The sequence below is a fragment of the Perca fluviatilis genome, chromosome 4, assembly GCF_010015445.1.
Source record: "Perca fluviatilis chromosome 4, GENO_Pfluv_1.0, whole genome shotgun sequence".
In the NCBI taxonomy this organism is placed as follows: domain Eukaryota; kingdom Metazoa; phylum Chordata; class Actinopteri; order Perciformes; family Percidae; genus Perca; species Perca fluviatilis.
Genome location: NC_053115.1, coordinates 415577 through 430239, shown reverse-complemented (window position 1 = coordinate 430239; position 14663 = coordinate 415577). Strand labels below are relative to the sequence as shown.

Sequence of the window (14663 nt, the reverse complement as noted above, 5' to 3'; positions counted from 1 at the left end):
CACACACATGTGGAGATATGCTGGCTCTATACACGCTAAAAGTCCTGATTATTTACATGGAGTCTGGTGGAGATATGCTGGCTCTATACACGCTAAAAGTCCTGATTATTTACATGGAGTCTGGTGGAGATATGCTGGCTCTATACACGCTAAAAGTCCTGATTATTTACATGGAGTCTGGTGGAGATATGCTGGCTCTATACATGCTAAAAGTCCTGATTATTTACATGGAGTCTGGTGGAGATATGCTGGCTCTATACACGCTAAAAGTCCTGATTATTTACATGGAGTCTGGTGGAGATATGCTGGCTCTATACACGCTAAAAGTCCTGATTATTTACATGGAGTCTGATGGAAATATGCTGGCTCTATACATGCTAAAAGTCCTGATTATTTACTTGGAGTCTGGTGGAGATATGCTGGCTCTAAAAAATGTGACCAAAGAATTGCAATTATATCGAGGTTTTTGTCGATTTAATTCCAATTCTTTGGTCACATTTTTTTCCAATTTTTTTGTTACTTTTTTGGTGTTTTTTTTATTTTTGTCAATTTTAAGTTTTTTGTCACTTTTTCCGATGTTTTTTTCCATGTTTTTTTTGAGCAAGTTTTTGTCACCTTTTGCGATATTTTTGATGGTTTTTTTGTGTCACTTTTTCCTGTTTTTCTAGCTTTTTATTATTAATGTCGTTTTTTGTCATAGTTGTGATATAGAAAGTTTTCAGTTTTCAGTTAATGTGAAAGGCAGATTAAGTGGATTATAATTCCAGATCTTTCTCTCTATTGTGGAAGACAAAGCAGTGTGCTGATTGGTTGTTGGGTTAGCTGACGTTATAATTCTTCTTCCAACAGCGGCGAGGATCAGACGCCAAGGAGGACGGCAACGACAAACCCCGACGCAACGTCAGCTGGCACGACAAGAGTACGTAGAGACACACACACACACACACACACACACACACACACACACCACTCTTGCTGATCACACACACACACTCATGCTGATCACACACACACACACACACACACACACACACACACACACACACACAGACACACACACAGACACAGACACACACAGAGACACATACAGACACACGCACACACACACACACAGGTTGATGACGTTGAACTTGAGTGTTTGTATTTGAGAGTTTTTGAGTTTCTATGTTAAATGTTGGGCTCAGATCCGGTGGTGGTTGCTGTGGAGACCGATGAGGACCGAGCTGAACATTCAGACCCCGAGAAGGAGGAAGACGTCGGGATCACCTTCGTCGCTCGCAAGGTGGAGACGCCAAAACAACCACCCAAATCAGGTGAGACGCCAAAACAACCACCCAAATCAGGTGAGACACCAAAACAACCACCCAAATCAGGTGAGACGCCAAAACAACCACCCAAATCAGGTGAGACGCCAAAACAACCACCCAAATCAGGTGAGATGCCAAAACAACCACCCAAATCAGGTGACACGCCAAAACAACCACCCAAATCAGGTGACACGCCAAAACAACCACCCAAATCAGGTGACACGCCAAAACAACCACCCAAATCAGATGAGACACCAAAACAACCACCCAAATCAGGTGAGGCACGCACAAACAAAACCACCCAAATCAGGGTGAAAAAACACACCACCCAAATCAGGTGAGACGCCAAAACAACCACCCAAATCAGGTGAACGCCACCAAGTTGACACGCCAAAACAACCACCCAAATCAGGTGAAACGCCAAAACAACCACCCAAATCAGGTGAGACCAACAAACTATTCTGCAGGCCTCTGCTCCATCAGCTCTATCTGATTCAGGGTTTTCTGCTCTACATATCTCTGCCTCTGCTCAATTATTGTTATCCCCGGTGGAGACAAAATATACACACACACGTGTGATCACACACACACATACACACACACACACACACACACTGTGGTCACACACACATACACACACACACACACACTCTGTGGTCACACAAAAAATATAAAGACAAATGAGATTCCTTTCCATTGAATATTGAAGTTCATAAACAGGCTAAGCAGAGTGGCTCTCTATCCATGGTTGGAAGGGGGATTTAATTCTTGCATGTTTTGTTTGCACAGACCCCTACCTGTAATGCTCTTCTATTACATTAAAAGGAGTTTAAATCAAATGTTAAAGTTAAACTAGGGCTGTGCAATTAATCAAAATGTAATCGTGATTATGATTTTGGCTCCCAATGATCACAAAAACAGAATAATCGAGAAAAGCAATTATTTAGCTCATTACGTTTTGCAAGTAAACTGAAAAAATATGTTTTTTTTCACTGTTTTTTTAAGTTCAATAATTGCAACATCTTGCCAGAAGTCAACGAGTAATCGTGTTAAATAATCGTGATTATATTTTTTTCCATAATCGAGCAGCCCTAAGTTAAACCCCATCTCACAGTTCTAACGTTACGTTAAAGCTGCTGTAGGGAAGATTGTGAAGATCCAGGACTTTGCCGACAAATTTGAACATCGACAACTTCTCAGCCCCTCCCCCCTTTCTGCTGCAGCCCAAACCGTCTCCTAAGCCCCTCCCCCCTTTCTGCTGCAGCCCAAACCGTCTCCTAAGCCCCTCCCCCCTTTCTGCTGCAGCCCAAACCGTCTCCTAAGCCCCTCCCACACAAGGGAGTTTGACACTAGGCATGTCAGACAACATGTTCAATAACTAAACACCAACACAACGTTAACTTTACTCACCAACAGTAAAACGATGCTAACTAGCAGGCTACCGTTAGCCATTTCAGCATCACATCAGACCGACCACTGTGCTAACGTTACTATCATCCTCACCAACGTAGCTCTGTGGACTTCTGACGACTAATAACCAAGTGAAAGATATTTCATTCATGGTAATTATGTTACCTGTCGAGAGGAAATGTGGCTACATCTGCATCGTTCTTCAGATCTTTAAAATCCTGCAGCTCACGCCACCTCTGGAAAGCCTCTCTAATATTCACAGAGTTTTGAGGCTGTAGGAGGAGCCAGAGGAGCTGGATTTATTTTATTTTACATAATTCATGTAGTTCTACTGGAACATAGGGTCAGTTTCAGCAGATATGACAGAAAGTTAGTTTTATAAGACTTACCTACTGCACCGTTAAGCGTAAAGTCTGAGTCCACCTGTCCTGTGTTTTGTGTGTCCCAGCAGCTGTGGACGGGAGTCAGAGTCCCTCCGCTGACCCCCCCTCCCCCCCCAGCGGTGACAGCAGCCACCTCCCGTGGAAGGCGAGCGTGGGCTCGCCCCCCCCCTGCGTGTCGGTGGAGGCGACTAAGATCATCCCGGTGGACCTGCAGCAGGCCTGGAACCAGAGCATCTCGTCCCTGGAGAGCATCTCCTCGCCCCCGGCCCCCCCCGAGCCGCTGCACCCCCGCGTCAGCGCCCTGGCCAGACTGGGGGCGCCACGGCCGGCCTCCTACACGCCACCGGGCAGCGCTGCCGGCAGCGCCGCCGGTAGCGCCGCGTCCATTGCTATCGGATCACAGCTGCCACAGGGCTCGTTCTGCTTCCCCGAGAGGAAGAAGAAAGCGGAGGAGGAGGAGGAGAATGAGGAGGAGGAGAAAGAGGAGGAGATGGGGGTGCAGGAGCTGCAGCCCCTCATGGCGTCTCTGAGGCCGCCGGCGCTGCCTCCGGCGCCGCCCGGCCCCACGCCAACCACCGGGCGGAGGAGGAACCCCTGCGTCTACCTGAGGAGCCTGGTGACCACCCCACAGCCAGGCAGTGGAGAGCTGTACAGCAGGGGGCCCACACAGCTGTAACACACATACACACACAGAGACACACACATACACACAGAGACACACACATACAGAGACACACACACACACACACACACACACAGAGACACACACACACACACACACACGACACACACACACACACAGAGACACACACATACACACAGAGACACACACACACAGAGACACACACATACAGAGACACACACACACACACACACACACAGAGACACACACACACACAGAGACACACACATACAGAGACATACACACACAGACACACATACAGACACACACACACACACAGAGACACACACACACACACAGACACACACACACACAGACACAGACACACACACAGAGATACACACATAAAGAGACACAAACACAGACACACGCACACACAAACACAGACACAGAGACACACACAGAGACACACACACACAAACACATACACGTACACACACACACACACACACACAAACACAGCTGTAACATACACACACACACACACACACACACACACACACATACACTTACACAACACAGCTGTAACACACACACACACACATACAGAGACACACACACACATACACACACACACACACACACACTCAGGCTGACACACACACACACACATGCACGAACACACACACACATACATCCTGTCACACCGTCCAATAGGAAAGCAGCTCACTTCCTCTCCTTCCAGTCTACCATAAAGTGTGACTGCAGAGGTCAGAGGTCACCTTCTCGTCCAATCACTGCTGCTCTTATTTGCACATCACTAGAGTTATATATATACATAAATATACATAAATATATATATACTGTATATAAATATATTTGCACATGAGCAGCTGCTGCAGGCTCTGAGAGTCTGATGCAGGAGATTTTCAGAATAAAAGTCCAGACAGCTGAGTAGTGAACTCTTATTTTATACATTTCATGACTTGGCTCTGCTGTTGATTCTTGCTCCATTTAAATCTGCCTTTTCAATCATCAGTGTTGCATCGTGTCACATGTAGGGTTGGGTATACCGAGCAAAAGTTCCCAAAAACGTTGGAAAGTAATGGAAAAGCAACAAGAAAATGGTGAAAAATGTGTCAAAAACGACGTCAATCTGCCTTTTGCAATCCAGTGGTTCCTCTTTTTATATGTGACCACACGGCCTTAGCAATAAACAAGTCGTTCTTTGATGTCGGCGACTGTTCTTTTATTTTTAAGTTATGGTTTTAGCGCTGCTATCCCCAAACGCTACCCAACCCTCCTCCCATCGAGGCCTCTCAGAGGGACTTCTCAGACCTGTAGACTCTCTGATGGCTGAACCGACTCAACGCTGCCGCTCACAGACTGTGGAGCATCCATCACTTCTTCTAGAAATCCTCCGTAACCACGGTGATCCTGCTGACCGACCCGGATGCTGCCTCATCACCACTGGAGTCTGGTTTTTGTAGTTCTGTCCGTCGTTACTTTACTGATGAAGAAGATCCGACTGGAACAGCTTGACTCTTTACTTTTGTAGTTCTGTCACTTATGTGAGCAGTGAACTGATAATAGTAATAATACACACACACACACACACACACACACACACACACACACACACACACACACACACACACATACATACAGACATACACACACACACACACACACACACACACACACACACACACACACACACACACACACACACACACATACATACATACAGACATACACACACACTGACGCACAACAACACAATACATACATACACGCATTGTACCACATGATCTACACGCACACACACACATCAAACACAACACACTAACATACACACACACACACACACATACATACACACAGGCACATACACACATTACAACATACACACATACACACACACACGCCACACACACACACACACACACACACACACACACACACAGCAACACACGTATCTACACGGACACATGCACACGCATCCACATGCACACACACACGAGCGCACACACACACACAGAGACACACACACACACACACACAGATGCACACACAGATGCACACACATACACACACACACATATATACACGCACAAACACACACACCCACATGCCTCAAATTAATATTTATTCTGTCACAATGTCTCATATCAAATCTAAAGATGTATTTTGTAAATCTGAAAATATATAAAACTATAAAACTACAGTTTATTTTGAACGACCAAAGTGTGTAAAAGAAGCATAAAGAACATTTATACGCTGTGTATCTGTCTAGAACTGCCTTACTCTGTCTGTCTGTGTGTGTGTGTGTGTGTCTGTGTGAGTGTGTCTGTGTGTGTGTGTGTGTATGTGAGTATGCGTACGTGTCTGTTTGTGTGTGTGTGTGTGTGTGTGTCTGTGTATGTGTGTGTGTGTGTGTGTGTGTGTGTGTGTGTGTGTGTGTGTGTCTCTGTGTGTGTGTGTCTGTCTGTGTGTGTGTGTGTATGTGTGTGTGTCTATGTGTGTGTGTGTGTCTGTGTGTGTGTGTGTGTGTCTGTTGTGTGTTTGTGTGTGTGTGTGTGTGTGTTTGTGTGTTTGTGTGTCTGTGTGTTTGTGTGTCTGTGTGTGTCTGTGTGTGTGTTTGTGTGTCTGTGTGTGTGTCTCTCTCTCTCTGTGTGTGTGTCTCTCTCTCTCTGTGTGTGTGTGTGTGTGTGTCTCTCTCTCTCTGTGTGTGTCTGTGTGTGTGTGTGTTTGTGTGTCTGTGTGTGTGTGTGTTTGTGTGTCTGTGTGTGTCTGTGTGTGTGTTTGTGTGTCTGTGTGTGTGTCTGTGTGTCTGGCGGTTTCTTAAGTTTTCTCTGTCGTGTCTCTTGTGTCACAAGTTAAATAAATGATCAGTTCACTACTTTTATTGAATTTGTGTATTTTATTCAATTTTATAGCATTTGAAAAAAAAAGTGACAAAAGATGTCGGAAAAAACTTCAAAAACGCAGAAATAAAATCTACAAAAACCATTGAAAAAAAGTGTTGAAAAAAGGTTTTCATTTAAAAAAAAATGACACAGAAAAACAAAAAGGAGCTTGTTGGTGGATAGGAGGACAACACCAGGTTTTAAATGTTTCTTGTCCTTTCGTAGGATTAAATAAATGTCGGCTAATGTGGGTAATACTCCACACTACGCCAAAGATTTATGCTTCTACGATACGATACATCTTTATTGTCAGCCAAGGCTGAAATTCTTTGTGCATCCCTGGGTAGCTCGTATAAAATAAGTGGACATACACACAAACATACATGAGATTAATAACACCAACAGACATACATGAAGGATTACCACAAATTACATCAACTTCCAAGTAGGAAAAACAAAGAAACATGTATAACAACAGAACATGACATGAACATACACACAGACAATGTCCTGGAGACGTACAGTATCTCACAAAAGTGAGTACACCCCTCACATTTTAGTAAATATTTCATTATATCTTTTAATGGGACAACACTGAAGAAATGACCCTTTGCTACAATGTAAAGTATTAAGTGTCCAGCTTGTATAACAGTGTAAATGTGCTGTCACCTCAAAATAACTCAACACACAGCCATACTGTCTAAACCACTGGACACTAAAGTCACTACACCCCTATGTTAAATTCCCATAGAGGCAGTCAGACTTTTATTTTTAAAGGCCAGTTATTACATGGATCCAGATACTAAGCATCCTGATAAAGTTCCCTTGGCCCCCCCCATCATCACATACCCTTCACCATACCCCAACATCATCACATACCCTTCACCATACCCCCCCATCATCACATACCCTTCACCATACCCCCACATCATCACATACCCTTCACCATACCCCCCACATCATCACATACCCTTCACCATACCCCCCACATCATCACATACCCTTCACCATACCCCCACATCATCACATCCACATTCATACCCCCACATCATCACATACCCTTCACCATACCCCACATCATCACATACCCTTCACCATACCCCCATCATCACATACCCAACTACCCCCCATCATCACATACCCCTTCACCATACCCCCATCATCACATACCCTTCACTCATACTCACATCATCAACATACCCTTCCCCATACACCTACATCATCAACATACCCTTCACCATACCCCCCCAATCATCACTACCCCTTCACCTACCCCCCACATCATCACATACCCCTTCACCATACCCCCCACATCATCACATACCCTTCACCATACCCCCAACATCATCACATAACCCTTCACATACCCCCCCACATCACATACCTTCACATACCCCATCATCACATACCCTTCACTATACCCCACATCATCACATACCCTTCTCACCTACCCACATCATCACATACCCTCTTCACTATACCCCCATAACATACCATACCCCCACATCATCACATACCCCTTCACCATACCCCCCACATCATCACATACCCTTCACCATACCCCCCACATCATCACATACCCTTTCACCACTACCCCCATCATCACATACCCTTCACCATACCCCACATCATCACATACCCTTCACCATACCCCACATCATCACATACCCTTCACACATACCCCACATCATCACATACCCTTCACCATACCCCCCACATCATCACATACCCCTTCCACCATACCCCCACATCATCACATACCCTCACCATATACCCCTAATCATCACATACCCTCTCACCATACCCCCCACATCATCACATACCCCTTCACCATACCCCCACATCACACCCTACAACCCTTCTACCATACCCCACATCATCACATACCCCTTTCTTCACTCATACCCCCATCATCACATACACACCCTTCACCATACCCCCCACATCATCACATACCCTTCACCATACCCCCATCATCACATACACCCTTCACACCATAACCCCACATCATCACATACCCCTTCACCATACCCCCACATCATCACATACCCTCTTCACCATACCCCTACATCATCACATACCCCTTCACATATACCCCCACATCATCACAATACCCTTCACCATACCCCTACATCATCATCACATACCCTTCACCATACCCCCCCACACATCATCACATACCCTTTCACCATACCCCCATCATCACATACCCCTTTTCACCATACCTCTCATCATCACATACCTTTTCTAATTATACTTCACACACACAGAGACACACACACACACACACACACACACAGACACAGAGAGGGAGCCACACACACACACACACACACACACACACACACACACACACACAGACACAGAGAGAGACACACACACACACACACACACACACACACACACACAGACACAGAGAGAGACACACACACACACACACACACACACACACACACACACACAGGAGCCGCACACACAGGCCACAGAGAGAGAGACACACACACACACACACACACACACACACAGAGAGAGACACACACACACACAGACACAGAGACACACACGAGACACACACACACACACACACACACACACACACACACACACACACACACACACACACACACACACACACAGGGAGACACACACACACACAGACACAGGAGGGTGCACACAGAGAGACACACACACACAGAGGGAGACACACACACACACAGAGACACACACAGACACAGAGGAGACACACACACAGGGGAGACACACACACACACAGAGACACACACACACACAGAGACACACACACACAGAGGAGAGACACACACACACAGAGACACACACAGACACAGAGAGACACACACACAGAGAGAGACACACACACACACAGAGACACACAGACAGAGAGACACACACGCAGACACACACACACACACACACACAGACACAGAGAGACACACACACACAGACACACACACACACACACACACACACACACACACACAGAGAGACACACACACACAGACACAGAGAGACACACACACACACAGACACAGAGAGACACACACACACAGAGAGACACACACACACACACACACACACACAGAGACACACACACACACACACACACACAGAGACACACACACACAGAGAGACACACACACACAGAGAGACACACAGACACAGAGAGACACACACGCAGACACACACACACACACAGAGAGACACACACACACACACACACACACACACACACACACACACACACACACACACACACACACACACACACACACACACACACACACACACACACACACACACACACACACACACACACACACACACACACACACACAGCTGGGTAATCTTACAGATTAGAGCACTTTGAAGGTCTTTCCTTTCCTGCTCCTCCTCCCTCACTGCCCTACTCTCTCTAACTCTCTCCCTGTGGAGGCTGGACAGACAGGTAAATAGACAACCAGACGATGGACAGACAGGTAAATAGACAACCAGACGATGGACAGACAGGTAAATAGACAACCAGACGATGGACAGACAGGTAAATAGACAACCAGACGATGGACAGACAGGTAAATAGACAACCAGACGCTGGACAGACAGGTAAATAGATAACCAGACGCTGGACAGACAGGTAAATAGACAACCAGACGATGGACAGACAGGTAAATAGACACCAAGACGCTGGACAGACAGGTAAATAGACAACCAGACGCTGGACAGACAGGTAAATAGACACCAAGACGCTGGACAGACAGGTAAATAGACAACCAGACGATGGACAGACAGGTAAATAGACACCAAGACGCTGGACAGACAGGTAAATGGACACCAAGACGCTGGACAGACAGGTAAATAGACAACCAGACGATGGACAGACAGGTAAACAGACACCAAGACGCTGGACAGACAGGTAAATAGACACCAAGACGATGGACAGACAGGTAAATAGACACCAAGACGATGGACAGACAGGTAAATAGACACCAAGACGCTGGACAGACAGGTAAATAGACACCAAGACGCTGGACAGACAGGTAAACAGACAACCAGACGATGGACAGACAGGTAAATAGACAACCAGACGATGGACAGACAGGTAAACAGACAACCAGACGATGGACAGACAGGTAAACAGACACCAAGACGCTGGACAGACAGGTAAATAGACACCAAGACGCTGGACAGACAGGTAAATGGACACCAAGACGCTGGACAGACAGGTAAACAGACACCAGACGCTGGACAGACAGGTAAATAGACACCAAGACGCTGGACAGACAGGTAAATAGACACCAAGACGCTGGACAGACAGGTAAATAGACAACCAGACGATGGACAGACAGGTAAACATACAACCAGACGATGGACAGACAGGTAAACATACAACCAGACGCTGGACAGACAGGTAAACAGACAACCAGACGATGGACAGACAGGTAAACAGACACCAAGACGCTGGACAGACAGGTAAAACCAGAACGCGTAATAGACAACCAAGCTGAAATAGACAGGAGGTAAATAATACAGAATAGACAACATAACAGGTAAATAACACAACGGCGGTGACAGTACAGACAACCAGACGCTGGACAGACAGGTAAATAGACACCAAGACGCTGGACAGACAGGTAAATAGACACCAAGACGCTGGACAGACAGGTAAATAGACACCAAGACGCTGGACAGACAGGTAAATAGACACCAAGACGCTGGACAGACAGGTAAATAGACAACCAGACGGGGACGACAGGTAAATAGACAAACGCCGACGCTGGACAGACAGGTAAATAGACAACCAGACGCTGGACAGACAGGTAAATAGACAACCAGACGCTGGACAGACAGGTAAATAGACAACCAGACGATGGACAGACAGGTAAATAGACAACCAGACGATGGACAGACAGGTAAATAGACAACCAGACGATGGACAGACAGGTAAATAGACAACCAGACGCTGGACAGACAGGTAAATAGACAACCAGACGCTGGACAGACAGGTAAATAGACAACCAGACGCTGGACAGACAGGTAAATAGATAACCAGACGCTGGACAGACAGGTAAATAGATAACCAGACGCTGGACAGACAGGTAAATAGACAACCAGACGCTGGACAGACAGGTAAATAGATAACCAGACGCTGGACAGACAGGTAAATAGACAACCAGACGCTGGACAGACAGGTAAATAGACAACCAGACGCTGGACAGACAGGTAAATAGACAACCAGACGATGGACAGACAGGTAAACAGACAACCAGACGATGGACAGACAGGTAAACAGACAACCAGACGAGTACCTAGTGGACTGGCAGACCAGTGGACGACCACGGCGGCCTGGTCCTCACAGGCCAGATGGCTGAAGGAGACGTCGGTGACCTCATGGATCACATGTTTCCCCAGCGGGTAGTTGAGTGAACAGTCTGCAGGACGAGAGACACAGAGACATATTTTAACACCTATTAATGCACCTATTAATGCACCTATTAATGCACCTATTAATGCACCTATTAATGCACCTATTAATGCACCTATTAATGCACCTATTAATGCACCTATTAATGCATTACTTGAAAACAGCTCTACAGTTGAGGCCATGGAGCAGACTAGGGCTGCAACAAACGATTACTTTCATAGACGATTAATCTGCTGAATATTTTCTCGATTGATCGGTAAGTCGTTGGGTCTATAAAATGTCAGAAAACGGTGAAAAATATGGATCAGTGTTTCCCAAAAAGCCCAAGATGACAGGCCCTCAAATGTCCTGTTTTGTCCACAACTCAAAGATATTCAGTTTCCTGTCCCAGAGGAGAGAAGACACTAGAACAATATTCACATTTAAGGAGCTGAAATCAGAGAATTTGTACTTTTTTTTTTTTATCGATTATCAAAATAGTTGGCGATTAATTTTAGGGCTGGGACCATACCATGCTTTTGTCTCGTTGAGATTCTTTTACGATACATGGGCGCCGATTAGATTTGTATTGCGATTTTAATTTTTTTGTGATTCTATTGCATATTGAGTATTGCAAATTTCTTTTCCTTCTTCTGGTTTAGGGCCAAAATAAATTTTTTGGGGTGTTTATCCGCCTTTATTTTGATAGGACAGCTAGGTGAGAAAGGGAAGGAGAGAGAGAGAGAGAGAGAGAGAGAGAGAGAGACACACACACAGAGAGAGAGAGAGAGAGAGAGAGGGAGAGAAAGGGAGAGAGAGAGAGAGAGAGAGAGACAGAGACAGAGAGAGATAGAGAGAGAGAGGGAGAGAGAGACAGAGACAGAGAGAGAGAGAGAGAGAGAGAAAGGGAGAGAGAGAGAGAGAGAGAGAGAGAGAGAGAGAGAGAGAGACATGCAGTACATCATCACAGATCGGACTCAAACCCTTAGACCTCAGCCTCGAGGAATAAGCCTCTCAGTATACACCACTGGTCAAAAGTTTGGGGTCACTTAGAAATGTCCATTCCAGACAGAATAGCCTACCATTGTTTTTTTAATCAGGGCAGCAGTTTTCAGATGACATTATGTGCTTATTACATAACGTCTAAAGGGTTCTGGACTGTTGTGGACAGAAGTGTCTGAAGAAACGCTTGAGATCCATGCTTTGTGGTCTAAACGTCATACCCAAATTAAAAGTGGCCCAGCTCCAGTATCCTGTGACATTCAGGGGTGTGCCTGACATCATTGGAAAGGTGATTGTTGTGGGTGTGTTTGTGTATTTGAGAAGTGTTGCATTTTGTAGTTTTTTTTGGCTTCTGGATTGTTTTTTGTAGTAAGCTGAGACATGTGGCTAATGCCCTGTGTTGTCTGTGACCTGTCAGATGTGTTTACAGCAGTGCAGGGACGGACTGACAATCTGTGCCGTTCTGGAAAAGCACAAAAGAAGTCTAATAAAGCGATATTAACAGCCAACAGCAGGGGGCGCAAATACAATCACTTACTGTATATGCTACGTGTAAAAGAAACTGAGGAAGAAGAGTGGGCCTACTAGTCTGGCTATCACCAATCCACAGCCTGGTCATGATGAGGGACAGACAGCAGAGTTCATTTCACATCAGCAAGAGGTACTGGTAAGTGCCAGGAGCAGGTGTGCATCATGATTATGAAAATGATCGTGCCATTTAGTGCTGTCAAACTTAACGTGTTTAATAATTTCTGTTAGGTTAATTTGAAACATTAAAACGCGTTAGAAATTAATCGTGGGTTGACCACGATTTCACTCGGTTGTATATGAGAGGTTGTAGTGAGCTCACTTCTGCTGCTAGGATGAAGACTATGGTATTAAATTAAACAGGAAAACATCAGGCATGCATTGGTACCACTCTAAAAACGTGCTAACAAACAGGGAAGGGGGCGAAATAATTCACCAAAGTTAACCAAAAGTTTAACCAAAAAATCCTAGCTTGCACTTTCTGTCTGTCTTCCATCAGAGTGCAGTTTTTCCTTGTCTTTCATATTTGCGTTTACTGTTGTGGAACACCTGGTGGTTGTTTGTGAAAGCTTCACAGACAACATTGATAGGGTCTATAGTCATGATCATCATTTCACAGCCTTAATATGAATCAAAAGTGTAATATGACATTGACAAAATATTAAATAGGTTATTCAAAATAGGTTACTTTAAAAGCATTTGTTTATTCAGGTTGAAGATAGTTGCAGCACAAAAGATGACAGGGAGAGTGCAGGGAAGTGCCAGGATGTCCCAGGATGCTCTACATCACAATATTTCACACGGCCCAAGACAGATAGTCCCAGCCTGGAACTATTGTTGGCTAACCACCCTCAGCAAAAGCCTAAACACCCGTCTCTACAGAGAGTGTTTAGTTGTAAAGATGGTACCAACCGCAAATGGCTAATAAACACAACCCCAATTATCATCATTGGTTTTGATAGGTTACTTGCTGTGAATACCTCGTTTGATAGGCTACAGTATTGTGGCATAGTATCAGGACATCCTGGCTAGTGTCTGTCGCGCACGGTTAGGAGCGAATGGCCGGATGATGGGCCTATTTGGGAG

The 14663-nt window shown here is 45.4% G+C and overlaps 2 protein-coding genes across 2 annotated transcripts in view; one reads left to right on the top strand and one right to left on the bottom strand.

Moving 5' to 3' along the window:
- slc9a5 (solute carrier family 9 member A5) overlaps nt 1–3847 on the top strand; it is a 22822-nt gene extending 18975 nt beyond the window's left edge. Inside the window, 3 exon segments of the mRNA XM_039797003.1 lie at nt 850–919; nt 1185–1313; nt 3166–3847. Of these exon segments, the coding sequence (XP_039652937.1) occupies nt 850–919; nt 1185–1313; nt 3166–3776 (810 nt within the window). The 3' untranslated portion in view covers nt 3777–3847.
- A 6214-nt stretch (nt 3848–10061) lies between these two features.
- LOC120558113 overlaps nt 10062–14663 on the bottom strand; it is a 32667-nt gene continuing 28065 nt past the window's right edge. The window contains exons 3-4 of the mRNA XM_039799015.1: nt 11414–12075; nt 10062–10082 (exon numbers count right to left, since the gene is read on the bottom strand). Coding sequence (XP_039654949.1) covers nt 10062–10082; nt 11414–12075 — 683 coding nt within the window. The remainder of the gene's footprint in view (nt 10083–11413; nt 12076–14663) is intronic.